Source organism: Telmatherina bonti (assembly GCF_933228915.1).
Source record: "Telmatherina bonti genome assembly, chromosome: 1".
Classification (NCBI taxonomy): Eukaryota; Metazoa; Chordata; class Actinopteri; order Atheriniformes; family Telmatherinidae; genus Telmatherina; species Telmatherina bonti.
This window is the reverse complement of record NC_136619.1, coordinates 18,609,701-18,623,627: the sequence shown is the minus strand read 5'-3', so window position 1 is coordinate 18,623,627 and position 13,927 is coordinate 18,609,701. Positions and strand designations below refer to the sequence as shown.

General features: G+C 40.7%; 2 protein-coding genes across 2 annotated transcripts in view; both read left to right on the top strand.

Moving 5' to 3' along the window:
* Window positions 1–1,827, top strand: ddx28 (DEAD (Asp-Glu-Ala-Asp) box polypeptide 28; the record flags this gene model as incomplete). The annotated part of the gene is made up of 1 exon (XM_079259936.1): window positions 1–1,827. The coding sequence occupies exon 1, from the start codon at window positions 124–126 to the stop codon at window positions 1,825–1,827; it is 1,704 nt and encodes a 567-aa protein (XP_079116062.1). The 5' UTR covers window positions 1–123.
* A 3,710-nt stretch (window positions 1,828–5,537) lies between these two features.
* The window catches only part of LOC306759989 (talin-2), an 89,188-nt gene continuing 80,798 nt past the window's right edge, over window positions 5,538–13,927 (top strand). The window contains exon 1 of the mRNA XM_079245735.1: window positions 5,538–5,676. The gene's annotated coding sequence lies outside the window, so the exon portion shown is untranslated. The remainder of the gene's footprint in view (window positions 5,677–13,927) is intronic.

Sequence of the window (13,927 nt, the reverse complement as noted above, 5' to 3'; positions counted from 1 at the left end):
TATTTTAAAATTTCACAGCTGATGTAATTGGATTCACTTCTACGTTTGAGTGGTTTACTTGCGTTGTCGTAGTTTTTTTTCCCAGCGGGCTGGTGGACTTTACCGGGCTAGTTAAACCCAACGATGCAGACCCCCAAGGTCGGCAGTATAGCTTTGGCTGTGTGGAGACTTCTCGGTTCCTGCAGACTTTACCGACCACAACCCGTGAAAGTGTCGGCTTGGCATCATGACATTTCTATTGTTGGACAGACTCGCTTTTGTCAAACAATGGCGACAACAGAGGACCCAGTAGTTATCCGCGTCCCTCGGTATCTTCAGAAGCGCGTTGAAAACGTGAAGCAAACTCGGGGTAAAAACAAGATAAACACCGTGAAAGCTGGAAAGCTCCTGATCCGGAGCAAGAACCCCACTCTAAACCAGTCTGCTGGATACATTTTGGGCAAGTTCGAGCAGCCTCTTCTCTGCTCAAAGGGATGGAAACATAACAAATCTTTCGGTGACTATTTTATAATCAACAACACCAAGGCTGTGGCGCCCTGCGTTGTGGGGAAACAAAACCAGGATGATGAACAGAAGACATCGATAACGTTTGAAAAGCTCCACATATGCAAGGAGCTGATCGGAACTTTAGAGGGAATTGGTATCACCCACCCCACCACTGTGCAGCTCCAGACCATCCCAAAGGTCATGAAAGGGCACAACATCCTTTGTGCTGCAGAGACAGGCAGTGGGAAAACACTAAGCTATCTACTACCTATTGTAAACAGGCTGCTGGCTTCTAAGCAGTCCGATATGTATACAGAGAATGTGAAAAGGATTCGTGCTGTTGTCCTTGTGCCTTCTAGAGAGCTGGCCGAGCAAGTGGCTGCTGTGTCCGGGACTCTGTGTGCTCCATTTGACTTGCGTACAAGAACTGTAGGTGGTGGGCGAGGTGTTGGACAGATCAAGACAGCCTTTAAGAGGAGTCATCCAGACATTTTAGTGGCTACACCGGGTGCCTTAGTCAAGGCGCTGCGAAGACAGTGTCTGGATTTGAGTGAACTAAGCTTTTTGGTGGTGGATGAAGCTGACACCATGTTTGACCCCAGCTTCTCAGATATGCTGGAGAACATCCTTTCCAACACATATATTGCTAGTGATCCTAAGGAAACGCGCGGCCTGGGTCATAAAGCCCAGCTGCTGCTGGTGGGGGCAACCTTCCCAAGCGGTGTCGGTGAAGTGCTTAGTCAGGTGACGGACCTCGGCAGAATAGTGACTCTTAAGAGCAAGATGCTGCACTGCCTCATGCCCCACGTTAAACAGACCTTTCTGAAGGTAAAGAGTGCTGATAAAATCCTGGAGCTCCATCAGGCTCTGAAGCTGCTGCAACAGAAGAAAGAAGGCGCTGCTGCTCTGGTGTTCTGCAACAAGTCTGCCACCGTGAACTGGTTGGGCTATTCACTTGAGGAAATGGGGGTTCAGCATACTCGACTGCAGGGAGAGATGCCTGCTGTTGTGCGTGCAGGTATCTTCAAATCCTTCCAAAAGGGCGCGGTGAATGTGCTGATATGCACAGATATCGCTTCGCGGGGTCTGGACACTTCTAGAGTCGGCTTGGTTGTCAACTATGATTTCCCAGAATCCCACACAGACTACATCCATCGAGCGGGTAGAGTGGGAAGAGCAGGAGGGACGGAGGATGGGGAGGTGCTTAGCTTTGTCACCCACCCCTGGGATGTGGAGCTGGTGCAGAGCATCGAGACTGCTGCTCGTCGGAGGACTTCTTTACCTGGAATGGAGTCTGCTATTCGGGAACCGAAGCCCAAAGTGGAAGATGCAGAGCAGTAGATGGTTATGTGTTTGGAGCTATTTATTTTAACATAAGTAGAACATTGATACCATTGATACCAAAAAAAAAAAAAAAAAAAAAAAATATATATATATATATATATATATATATATATATGCTTGTTTTTTTATTTTTACTTTTTGTTGCATTCAATTTTACAAATGTTCTCAATAAGAAGAGCATGACCTGGAATATCTTCATTTAACACTGTAAAATATCACAAAGCATCAGTTTAGTAGCAATATGGAACATTCCCAGTATGTAATTCATGGCTGGATTTTATTTTATAATACCGTATATCATAATTTTTTACAGATGTAGGTCATTTTTATTAGTGATGACTTGTTTTTGTTTTGTTTTTTAACATGTTTAATCCTTCCAAAGTTTTGCTTTACTTATTGCTGAAGCTGTTTTGAGGTACAAGAAAATAGGTTTTCATTTGTTATGCTGCTGAATGTCATTTTTGAGACTAAAGATTAAATTTTGATATGAGTAATCTATAAACGTAGTCTATAATAGTTGCTATTTAAATCAGAATTAGATAGTCTTCATTGAACTCGGACAGGAATTGCAGTGTTGCTGTATTGTTATGTTGCAAAACTATTTTCAGAAAACTGGTATTCTGTTGGTGAGTCTTGTTTCAGGCACTGATTAAAGATTTGGATTATTAAAAACTGCATTTGCTAAAAACTAAAAAAAAAAAAAAAAAGGACCAATGAAAAGTGATTTTTTTTTTGTTTAGTGAGACATTTGAAGCAGTTAATAAAATGGATGAAATAGACATTTCAAAAAATATTTTGTCTCTAAGGTCATTTTTGTGAAATATATGTATATATATATATATATATATATATATATATATATATATATATTTTTTTTTTTTTTTTTTTTTTTTTTTTTTAATGCAAGCACCACAGTATCCTTTATTGAAACAGGATACCATGTTCATATTCTGCAGATCAAGTGGAAAATGTCCTCCGCTCTGTCTACATGGTGTTATCACTGCTTTGTAATTTTCTCTCATATTTATTATAAAGTATAAGAATAATTTCATATTTACTAATTTGTTGATTATTTCTGTAGATCGATTTCTTTACCCTTTTTTCTGCAACTTGTACTTTGCGTGTTTGGCCACCGGGTGGCGACATCTGTCTTTTTTCACCCGTTTGAGAATTAGTTGAAAGCTGCTAAAGCTCAAGTTTTTAATTTTGTTAATTAGAAAGGAAAATTAATTAGTTTCACAAACATCTTTCAACCATAGCTTTTGGATGGGAAGTTTATGGGTTTCGTAAAAAAAAAAAAAAGTAAGTCTGGCTCACACAGCTACTCGAGCAGGAATTATTTATGGAGCTTTGATCTAATTTGGATCCTTTTCAGCTCAAAAACCTTTAACGCAGGAGTACATTTCACATTTTCACCTTCAAGATGGCTAACAAGCTGATTAAAAGCTCCAGATTGGTTTACACGTATTTCAATATCAAAAGTTTAAAAAGATAAAATGCGTATAATGAGAAATACTCTTTCAATAACTTCAACAAATAACCCCTAAAAATTCTACAAGAACTGTTTCACAAACCTGGAGTTTGGTGTTATGGGTGTTGTTATGCCAGACAAGTGAAATGTCTGGAATAACAGCTACATAATACAACCGAAGTCATGCATTTATCAGATCCTGACACACCTGAATAAAACTGGTCATTAATACTCCTCATTTCTCTCATTTCTTCACACTAACTGAATGCAAACAGTAAAATTTGCCATGTAAATTACATTTGGAAGACATTGTATTAGAATTTTTTTTAACTTAAAAATATATTACTTGTCCTGCCACACAGGGAATAACTTCTTTTTAAAAAAAAAAAAAAAAAGAAGGAAAAAAACTTGTCAGAATTACTGGTGATGGTGGCAAACCTTTAAGTGTGACTGGTCTGACTAAATGGTTAAATGATGACAGGTGGACCCTCCCTGTAAATGCCAGGATGCAGGTTTTCCCAGCAGGGCTTTACACGGTAACAAAATGAGTAGTGGTAATCGCTATACCTGTCAGTGGTTTTAATGTTGTGGCTGGCTGGTGTGTAAAGATTAGAAGAGCAGACTGAACCCAGTGTGAAGCCGATGGGCAGGCAGTGTTAACTGTTCTGACAGTAACGAGGGGCTTCCACCAGAATGTCAGGAATTTAGCCGTGGTTATCCTGCTCCAGCTGGGGTTAACAGCTCGAAGCTTTGACCCTTCCTCATTTAGGTTCACATTTCACCCAACTGTATCTTCACTACATGGACCAAGTGTCCAATTATAGCATATAGAGCAACTGTCTCAAATACCTCAACATGTATTTATGTCCTTATTCAACCCAGCTCACCCCTCCAAATAATAAAATACTTAAATACAAACTTAACACACAATGTGTCCCACTTTTAGGTTGCTAATAGCTCCCCATTTTCAGAATGCGTAGATTGTCCCTAACCATAGACTTTCATGTCAAAAGAGTTGCTCATCATTATAATATCACACAAGCAAATGTCACCTGTGACTGGATGAAGTTCACTGCGTTTAAGAGGACACACCCTTTGGGGTTTTCTCCTTTCTTCAGTGTGGCTTTGTAGCTTTTATATGCGAGTAAACTGAAACTTGCTGGGACAAACACAGAGTTAGTGCTGAGACTTTAGAATGATAGTCACTGTTAGTCATTAGATTTTATTGGCTGATCTGCTTAAAACAATGTTTCCCTTTGGTCAGCTGAGGTTGAGAGAAAGGAGCTAAAACAGAAAATGGTAGGAACTGCAGTTGCAAAGTTCAATATGAGGGGAATTGTTATGAATATGTATTTCTAAATACTATGGCATGTTAATGTCTCCTGGAAGACTGACTAAATACAAGTCTAAACCAATGAATCTGAGTTGCGTAGGGCCTTTAAGAAAATAAAGTAAGGTTTTATTCATGTCACTGAGGACTGATGAACCTTTAAAGTTGCCTTGTTTCTTTGTAAATTTGATATTTGGTCATCTGTAGAATGATGCACATGGATTTTGCATTTGTGTGTTGATGCGTTTGTCTAATTTTGTTTGGATGCTACAACAGACATATGAAACAATAAGGCTTAAACATGAAGAAGAACGCTAACGCCTGTTTTTCTCTCCTTTTAGTGAGTTATTCATAATTATTCATAGTTTAATTATCCTTTTCTGTCACTTAACTATGCCAAGTGTGATGTATGTGCCAAAATACCATTTGTATTTGCTTGAAACCTTAAGGGTGTAGTGAGGGAGTCTTCAATCTGTCTTTTACCCACACCTTCCCTCAGTCCCTCATTGGTGCTGGAAAAATCACAGCATTGGTGCCAATAAAACAATTCAGGCATGTATCATTATAAGTAAAGTTCTTGCAAGAAAATGACTTTATTCTGAATGAATGAATGAATGAATCTAAAGTAGCCTACTTGCTTGGTTCCTCTGATTGTACTATCATAAGAGGATAAGACTATTCATGCTGCTGGTAACTTCTTCTTTAACATGTAAGCAGGTGGAAATTATACCTAATTATTAAGTTGATGAAATTATTACGCACCAGTTAGTTTAACTCATGATGTAGTTCTGCATCGATGGACTACAAAACGCATGGGCTGTTATCAGTGACGCATTTCCTCTTTGTCCCTCTCTTCCACTCACACAGCGCATACACACCGTTCTGCCTCGGCTCTCTCCCTCATACACACACGCGCTGCCCGGCCACTTGGAAATTTCCCTCACCGCGCAGGATATTTTAGTGCTGAAAAGCGGGACTGACTGTCGGCTAATGTGCATCTTTACGCGGCTGCCTGGTTTGAAATGCTCCAGTAGAGGATACGAAGGTAGGTTTACAACCCGGTAATCGGCTTATTCTGGTGCCCATCTCCCCCGCAGCAGCAGGCGTAGTGGAGATGTGTCTGACCTCCTCTCCGACCAAGCTTTATAATAATCAAACTACACGCCGTGTGTGTGTGTGTGAGAGAGAAAGAGCTCAGCGTGGGTCTGAGCCTGCTGGATGGGAGCCTGTTGGCGTGTGACTGCGCTGCATTTCAGTGCGTCTGTTCGGCTATTTTTTTTTTCTTTTCTTTTCTGAATAGTTAAGTTGGGTTTCAGACGCGGTGATGCTCCTCTAAAACAAGGGAACTTGTGGAATATTTAATTGTCGACTTGTTCGCCTGCATCGCTTGGCTTTCGGCTGCATCTGCTGCGGGGGGTAGGCTTTGGTGAGTTCGTGGTATTTTTGTTCACACAATTATCTTGCCAACAAAACAAATAATAATAATAAATTAAAAAAAAAAACTCCTGGGTTTGATAAGGCTAGCTGTATGGTGTGTGTGTGTGTTGAAGACAGAGTCAAAGAAACGTGGAGAATTGACGGAGGAGCTGGAAACGTAAATTAAACTGCACCGGCCAAGAGGCTCCGCCATGTTACCGTGTCAGTCAAGTCGCCACTAATACCGCACCAACAATTGTTTCCAACTTTTTCTAATTGTCCATAACGCAACATTTCCAAGGGCGACAACCTGTATAAAGCCTGTTCCTGCTCTTTTTTTTTTTTTTTTTTTTTTTTTAAATACCCCAAGTGATAATCCTTCAGGCGGCTCGCAGTGAGAGCCATGTGTGTTGAGCCGTGGATGTTATTTTTCAGCTTTTATCCAGCGTGTTTGCAGCGGCCGGAGTGTGCATGTACTTTCCCATTCCTCCAGCTTAACCTGCGCCTGTGTGACCGTGGTCAGTGTGCTGAGGAGAGCTGAAGAGACAGGGTGAATGTAGGCTCTACTGCACGTCCACCGCAGCAGCCCCCCAGCAGGATATATGGAGAGGATGGCTGCCTGTCGGCTCCCCTGCCACACCCCTTCATTCAAAGACCGGGTGCTTGATATTCAGCCTTGTAATACGGATAATACTGCAGCGAATCTCGTGATATCTTTAAATGTCACCTCCTTCCCCCCCTCCTTTTCCCTCCTCCTGCTAGGCAGGGACCATGCTTGATAATCACTTGTGTTATGTGCCAAGTTTGCGCGCAAAGATCAATACGCTTCATGGCTACTAGTATTGCAACGAGTGGATCCATCAGCAGCCAATGAATTTAGAGATGTAGTGCCCTGTGTGTGGACAGTGAGTCAGTTGGGTGGCAGACATGACCTGTCATTTGAGATGGGGTGGGGGGAGCTGTTTGCAGTGTTTGATGTGCAAGTGAGTTTCTCTGGCAGTTTAATGGGCAAAAGTAAATCCTACCCCGAAGCCCCCCCCTCCCCCTCCTTACCTTTCTATCTGGCTGTCTGGACCTTGGCTTGTCAGAGAAAGACACATGACCTTATAGGCTGCAGGCTCCAATGTGTGTGTCATGCCTCGGGAACGGCATCTTTCCTCACTGTTGTTACACATCTCCCGGCTATGTCTAACTCCAACCTGCTGGTTTGTAATTTGTCTGGCTGGTAGGATGGCATTCCCATCGAATGGAGAAGCATTAATCTTAAATCTATAATTAAATGTGCAGGAGGGGAAAAAAAAAGAACAGAAGAAATGACAGCATGTAGTCTCACAGCACCTCCTCAAGTTGCCCTGTGTTAAAATGTGTCCTTTCAAAATGGCAGCCCTCGTCTAATGAGCCAGGCTTCTGTGCATCTGCGCTGATCAGCTCTGCCTTCGTTCCATTTCTGTGGAAATGTCATTTTTCTCAGGCCCCCGTAGTTAACTGTTGCCATCAGCTGCTGCTGGAACCCCTTCTTGGCATGCAGCTCGGCCAGCGGCGACATTGCTGATCATTTATTTTACTAACCAAATTCTATCAGGCTTTCCCGACTAACGACAGCAATAAGCAGCCTTTTTCTTTCCATTCCCAACTGCGCTGACCTTTTTTAGAGAATGTGTTTATGCATTCATTATGCTATAAAGAGTTGGCTGAGCAGAACCATCAATAAATACACTCTGTACATTGTAGCTGTTCAGTTATTTAGTGCTGAAATCAGTTTAGGAAAAGCACTTGTTAGCTGAGAAATCTCAGAGGAAACATTTATTTTTCTATGGGATTAAATGTAGAAATCGGACTCAGTTTGTACTGTTGAGGTTTATCAGAAGCTGAATGTAGCTCTTTTACTAGATGATAAAATCTTAAGTTGCTAATTGTAAAAGAAAGTTGGTTTGTCTGTATCTTTCATGACCAGTCGGACTTTTAAGGCTCAGTCTCATAGCGGTTACTCATCAACCACGCATGGCTAATTTATTGATCTGTCTCTTTGTTCTGCTTGCAAACAGGCTACTGTCATGACCAGTGGCCACAGAGCGGAAGGAATGAGCAACCCGTAATGACATTTTAATCACAGTAGTAATGCAATGGATGTCAGGAGGAGGGAGCAAACAGTTTGTGCTCGCAACAGTTTGTAGTTCAGCCAGGTTGGCCCTGCTGTGTTATCAGCAATAGGAGCATGTGGGAAATGTCATTATTATCCAGCTCAATCCATCTTCCAGGGATGTGGTAGGCAAGTCCAGTTTGAATTATGACCACTTCCTGAAGTAGATTGCACGCACAGGTGCTCAGGGAAAAGAAGCGCTGAGTTTGTGATCGGGGTGGCTGTAAAAGCTGCAAAATGAAGAGGCTTTTTACTGCCATTGGCAACTGTGCAATTAAACTTTGTAAATAAAGCATCATATTTGCCAAACCTGCGACGGCTTAACCGCTGAGACCCACTGGGAAGCAATTTAACTGGGCCTTGTAGTTCACATAGTGCTTACTAGCCCTTGCTTTGTTGCTCTGTGTTGGACCTTGTTGAAGGTCACGGTAGGTGTTTGCTCTCCTTTTATGCTCCTTAAACCATGTTTATCTTTGGTTTGCCATCTTATGTGGAATCTTTTTTGTGTTGCATTGTGTTATTAGTGGTGTTTATAATTTTTTTTGCTTGGTTTCAAACCGTCTCGTCTGTCATTGCAACACAAAGATAGACATGTTTGCTGGTTTTTTGCTGTGCGTTGATGAACATAGATATTCAAAATGTGTTTGCTGCCGTTGATACATTAACTTCATCTGATGCACCACATGGTTTATTTCACAGAAACAAATGAAACCAAATAAAGACATGCTGCACAATATTGGAAATAAACTGATATAGCAATTTTTTATTTTAACCCAGTGATTTATAATGCGTTATGAAAAATACAGAAATTTTAACAGTTTTAGTTTTAAGTTTAGTTTTAGTCCATTGACAAGTGTGAGTCTTAGGAAACATACACATCAGTCTTTTTGATCCAAATCCTAGTCCGGATGCTCGGAATGTCCGCTTCGTTTGGGGAAATGTGAACGTGCCAAACAAATTCTGATTCGGATCAAAGAAGCGGACTAAGTCTGCCTACAAACACAGGTCTTGGTCTGTTCCAAGCATTCCAAATACAAAACTACAAAAAAAAAAACTAATGTCATGCATGTGGCGTAGGATTGCATTGTGGGTAAATACATAGCGATTGCACTGAGGGTCCTCTGCCTCGTCTGTTCATACTGCGCTTATTGTTAGTGTATTTCTGCAGAATACTTGCATGTGACAAAAATAAAATAACGCAAAACAGTGATAGTTTTTTCATAGTTTCTCCATGTTTAGCTCACAAGTGGGAAAATAAGGAGTTTTCTTCTTCTTCACACGGGTCTTGCTCTCTTTTGCTAAATATCAGTGCAGTGCCTCTTTTGGTGGGAATGGGGATTTATTATGATTTAGCTCTTTTCACCAAAGTGCCACGTGAAGACCATCTTTATCTTAAATAAACAAACCTGTGTGTCAGGAACCTTTGAAATTGATGACATCAAGTTAATTTGCCTCCTACGTTGCAGGACGTGCGATGTGAGTGTTGCATGCATGCACATAGCGATGAGAATACTCAAATGATATATTGTGCAGCTATAATAAAAAGGGAACTTGTCCAACAAAGTCAAAAGTGAACTTGAATCAGTCATATGAATGTAGCAAAACTATAGTCAGTAAATAGAAGCTGTCATTGTTCATTGATCTTGCTCCTAAACCTCTACCATACTCACTAAAAACATGGGATTCTGATTGGTCGTACCTTGGACATGGGAAGCTTTGAGACATAAAAGATTGATTCACTTATCTCCAGCTTCTGTCTGCACTACAAGGTAAATGTTGGGGAAATGTGTCGTCAAGTCAACTAACACTCAATTGGACAATAAGATGTGAATATATCGACATTTTTACCTGCTCAGTAATCCAGGAAAGTTGTAACTTCGATGGTAAAGTATAACCAATAAGCATTTCTGTTGGTGTGTGCTTGATGGAGGAATATCTGGCCTAGTTCAAGTGAACAAAATGATGGAATTTCACACTTTGTTGTGACCAACCTTGGCATGTGTAACTTTAAACACAGGTCAAATTGTGGGTTTCCAAGCAGGAATTCCTGTGACAGACTTAATGTGAACCATTCTTCTTCATGTACAGTTTGGACAACATCAGACAGATTAAAGTACTGAATTGCTTTTCTTCATCTTGGAATGTTAGAACTGGTTTTTAGTGTCTAAGAAAACAAGTGGAAGTTTTGCCAGACTTTATTTTTTTCCCCCAAAATCAAGTGCTGAAAAGGATCCACTAAAACAAAAGAAATTGATTCTAGATTAAAGAAAACAAAGTGTTTATCTATATAGGCTTTGGGTTTTCTTTTTTTTTTTTTCTGTTGGTGGTGGTGGGGGGAAGAGGGGGTGCCGATTTTTATTTGCATGAATGTAACATAGACAGCCTTCTTGGCACATCCTATTACTTCCCACCTCCTACTGAGTTTTCATTTGCCTACATCCCACTCAGTCCACCTTCCCATCTAGATGGCATCTCGAGTACAGTGGTTGCTTACTGGTAAAGCAGAGCATTTCTGCACAATTGGCCATTATCAATTGATTGGTCTTAAATATCTGGGATGACTCAGTGGTAGAAAACGCTTGCTTTTTTATTTTTTTATTTATTTTTTTTCTCTAGAGTCTATAATTAAACATGAGGTGTTTTTTGAGGAAGAGCAGGCCGCAGTCTGAGCAACCAGCACCAAGCAGCACTCTCCATATGTGGCTGTGTATGTGTGCTGGTGTGTGTGTACTGTGATGCCAGTCAGAGATCCACATGTCTGCTTTAAAATTCCAAATTTTGTGAGTGTTGAGTAAGGCTGCAACGATTTTTCGACAATGAAAATTCATCAATGCGAAATTTCATTGTGGAGGCGTTGCGTTATAAACGGCTTTGCTAATAAATCGCTGTGCCAGGCAACTTAACGCCATTTACCAACCACAGCTTTTCAGACAGTATAAGAACTACACCAAGCAAATGATGCAAAACACCACAGGAAGTGCTGAGGGCAGTTTTGTCATTTTGTGCAACGTCTTTGGTTAAACAACGAAGAAGAAACTGATGGCGGCGCAACCTATTTCCAAAGTTTGGGAATATTTCACGCTAAACAAAGTGTCAAACAGGTGAAATATGTAGTCTGCCCTGCAGAGTTGGCGTACCACGGCAGCACGACAGTCATGCATGATCATCTGAAACGAAAGCACCCCGGAGTCATGGTTTCCAGCATTCCGGATGGCAAAGTTAGCATTAGCAAGTAGTGATGTGCCATTGTTACCTCTGCCAAGGAGGTTATGTTTTTACTGGTGTTTATCTGTTTGTTTGGGTTCAAGATAACTCAAACAGTTAGGGATAGATTTTCAAGAAATTTTCAGAAATTGTTGGAAATGTGAAAAGGAAGAAGTGATTTAATTTTGGTGGTGATCCGTATCACCGTTTGGATTCAGGAATGTTTTAAAGGATTTTGGCCTCTTGTTTACCTACAAAACAGGCTTTTTCTACATGTAAATAATAATTTCAATGCAATTCTACAGAAATTGAGATGTTAAAATATTTGATATATTTTGGTTTCCTTTTGAGGCAAATTCTGTACAGCTTGGATATGACACTATGGTTTGAATGTTTCAAAATAAATTAGTAAGTTGTTAAGCATAAATTTTAATATTCAACTGGTTCAGGAGTCATTCTTTTAACTTACTAAACGACATAATGTTGTGACTCACTGGGAATCAGAGTGACATTCATATGATGCAAATGAAGAGAGTGGGATAAAACATACTGGAGCCTGTAAAAAAGAGCTGCGTCAACTGGAAGCAGAGATGGTGGGCGTGACAGAAATAATCGTGACTATAAGAAAAAATTATTTACAGATTAGTCGACTATTAAAATAATCGTTAGTTGCAGCCCGTAGTGTTGAGCTGTAGTGGCCAGTATGGAGATGGGGGAGGGCACTCGTCACCGATGTGTGCTTAGCACCTGATTAGTACCGTACTGATAGATGAGATCAGAATGAGATTCTGGAGCCTGTGATGATCTTATTTGTGTCCTAACTCTACTCTTTGAAACAGGGGTCTCCAACTCCGGTCCTTGAGAGCTACCATCCTCCAAGTTTTGGTGTTTTCCTGGTACAACAAACTTGATTCGAATGAAAACGTTCTCCAACAACCTGTCATCCTCTGCACCTGCCTGTTAATAAGCTATTGATTTGGATTAGGTGTGTTGCAGCAGGGAAACGCTCAAACTTGCAGGATGGTACCCCACCAGGACCGCAGTTGGAGACCCCTGCTCTAGGACTACCCACATGTTTAGTTGTGTTGCAGATTGTAAAAAATGCTGTACACCCGGCTGTAAAGGTGACTAGTCATTCTTTCCAATGATGTATAGCGCAGCACTGGTTGATATTGATGAAAGGGATTCTTTCCTTTTCATGCTTAGTTTATTTACCCTGTCTGAGATGGTTGCCCATTCACTCATACAGCTGGGACAGCATACAGCTGGGACACAGTTATACTTGGACTGCATGTTCAAAGATCAAGTCCTCAACTTAAATAAAGTAATGCCAGGTGAAATATGACATGTAGCTCTGTGGCGAGATGAGATTTCAGTTAAGCACTCTGACGTAAATACCAGCTATTTATGAATTCAAGTGACTTCTTTATTAACATCATTGAAATCTCTTACTGCTTTTCAGCTAAAAACGAGGGAAGAAAAGGTCAATTGAAACAGCAAATGGATTTAAGTCTTTTTAGGTTCTTTCCTGATTTAATGCAAGTTTTACATTTAAAATCAAACGAGTCTTTCTGGTTTTGAAAAACATTAGATGTGTAAATCATGACCTCATGATGAAATGCAAATTGAATTTGTGTGTGTAATTAAGTCAATCGGGACATCAGTGGTCCTTTAGGGTTTATAAACATCTGTGCACAGATAATTTGTTGTTGGACCACTGCTTGTAACCTGAGGGGGTTTTGGCCAAAGTGAACCATCGTCTCAATCCTTGGCTGAAAGAGTATCTGCTCTGAAATAAGGTTCAGTTTGCTGCTGAGGTCTTCGGCTATTACTGGCCTGCATCTCTGGCAGAAATCCCTGCTGCCATGGCTGCCACCTCGAGGCTCATGCCTCTTAGTCACCAGGGCAGAAATGTAACCTAATCAGGTGTCTGTGGCTCCCAGAACATAAGCACATAGAACTGCGAACATAGAACTGGCTTTATACAAAACCACTTGTGAGCAGTTGCTACATAGTTTTTCGTTTTTCCTTTAAAATGGAAGTCTTGAATTGCTTTCGGCAGAAAAATTAAGTCTCAGTTTATGCACTTGTTCTTTCTGCTTCGAGAACATTTTATCTGGCTGCCACAGAAAATGCAGTCGTCGTCTAGGGGTTACAGGAGAACACCTATTACATTGCAGGGTTAAACCCACAGACTGAGCCAAAGAGTCTGCGGCTAGGAAGTGAAGTAAGCAGCTATATTTCCATTACGGCTTGAGGTTTATTTTAGATCCACTCAATGGATCATTTAATACCAATTTACTACATGCTGTGTTTATTTGTAGGCCTATTTGTATCTTTAGTTGCAGTTTTTCTTTTTAGGCCTTTAAAAAAAAAAAAAAAAAAAAAAGTAGATGTTGACCCCAGCTGGAGAGGGAAAGAGAAGATGTTGTGACAAGTGGGAATGAGCGCATCCAGACTGGAAGGCAGTGAAAAGCCTCTATTTTAAACATGAGGATATTTAAGTTTTTCTCTGCTTCTTTATAGGAGGGAGTGG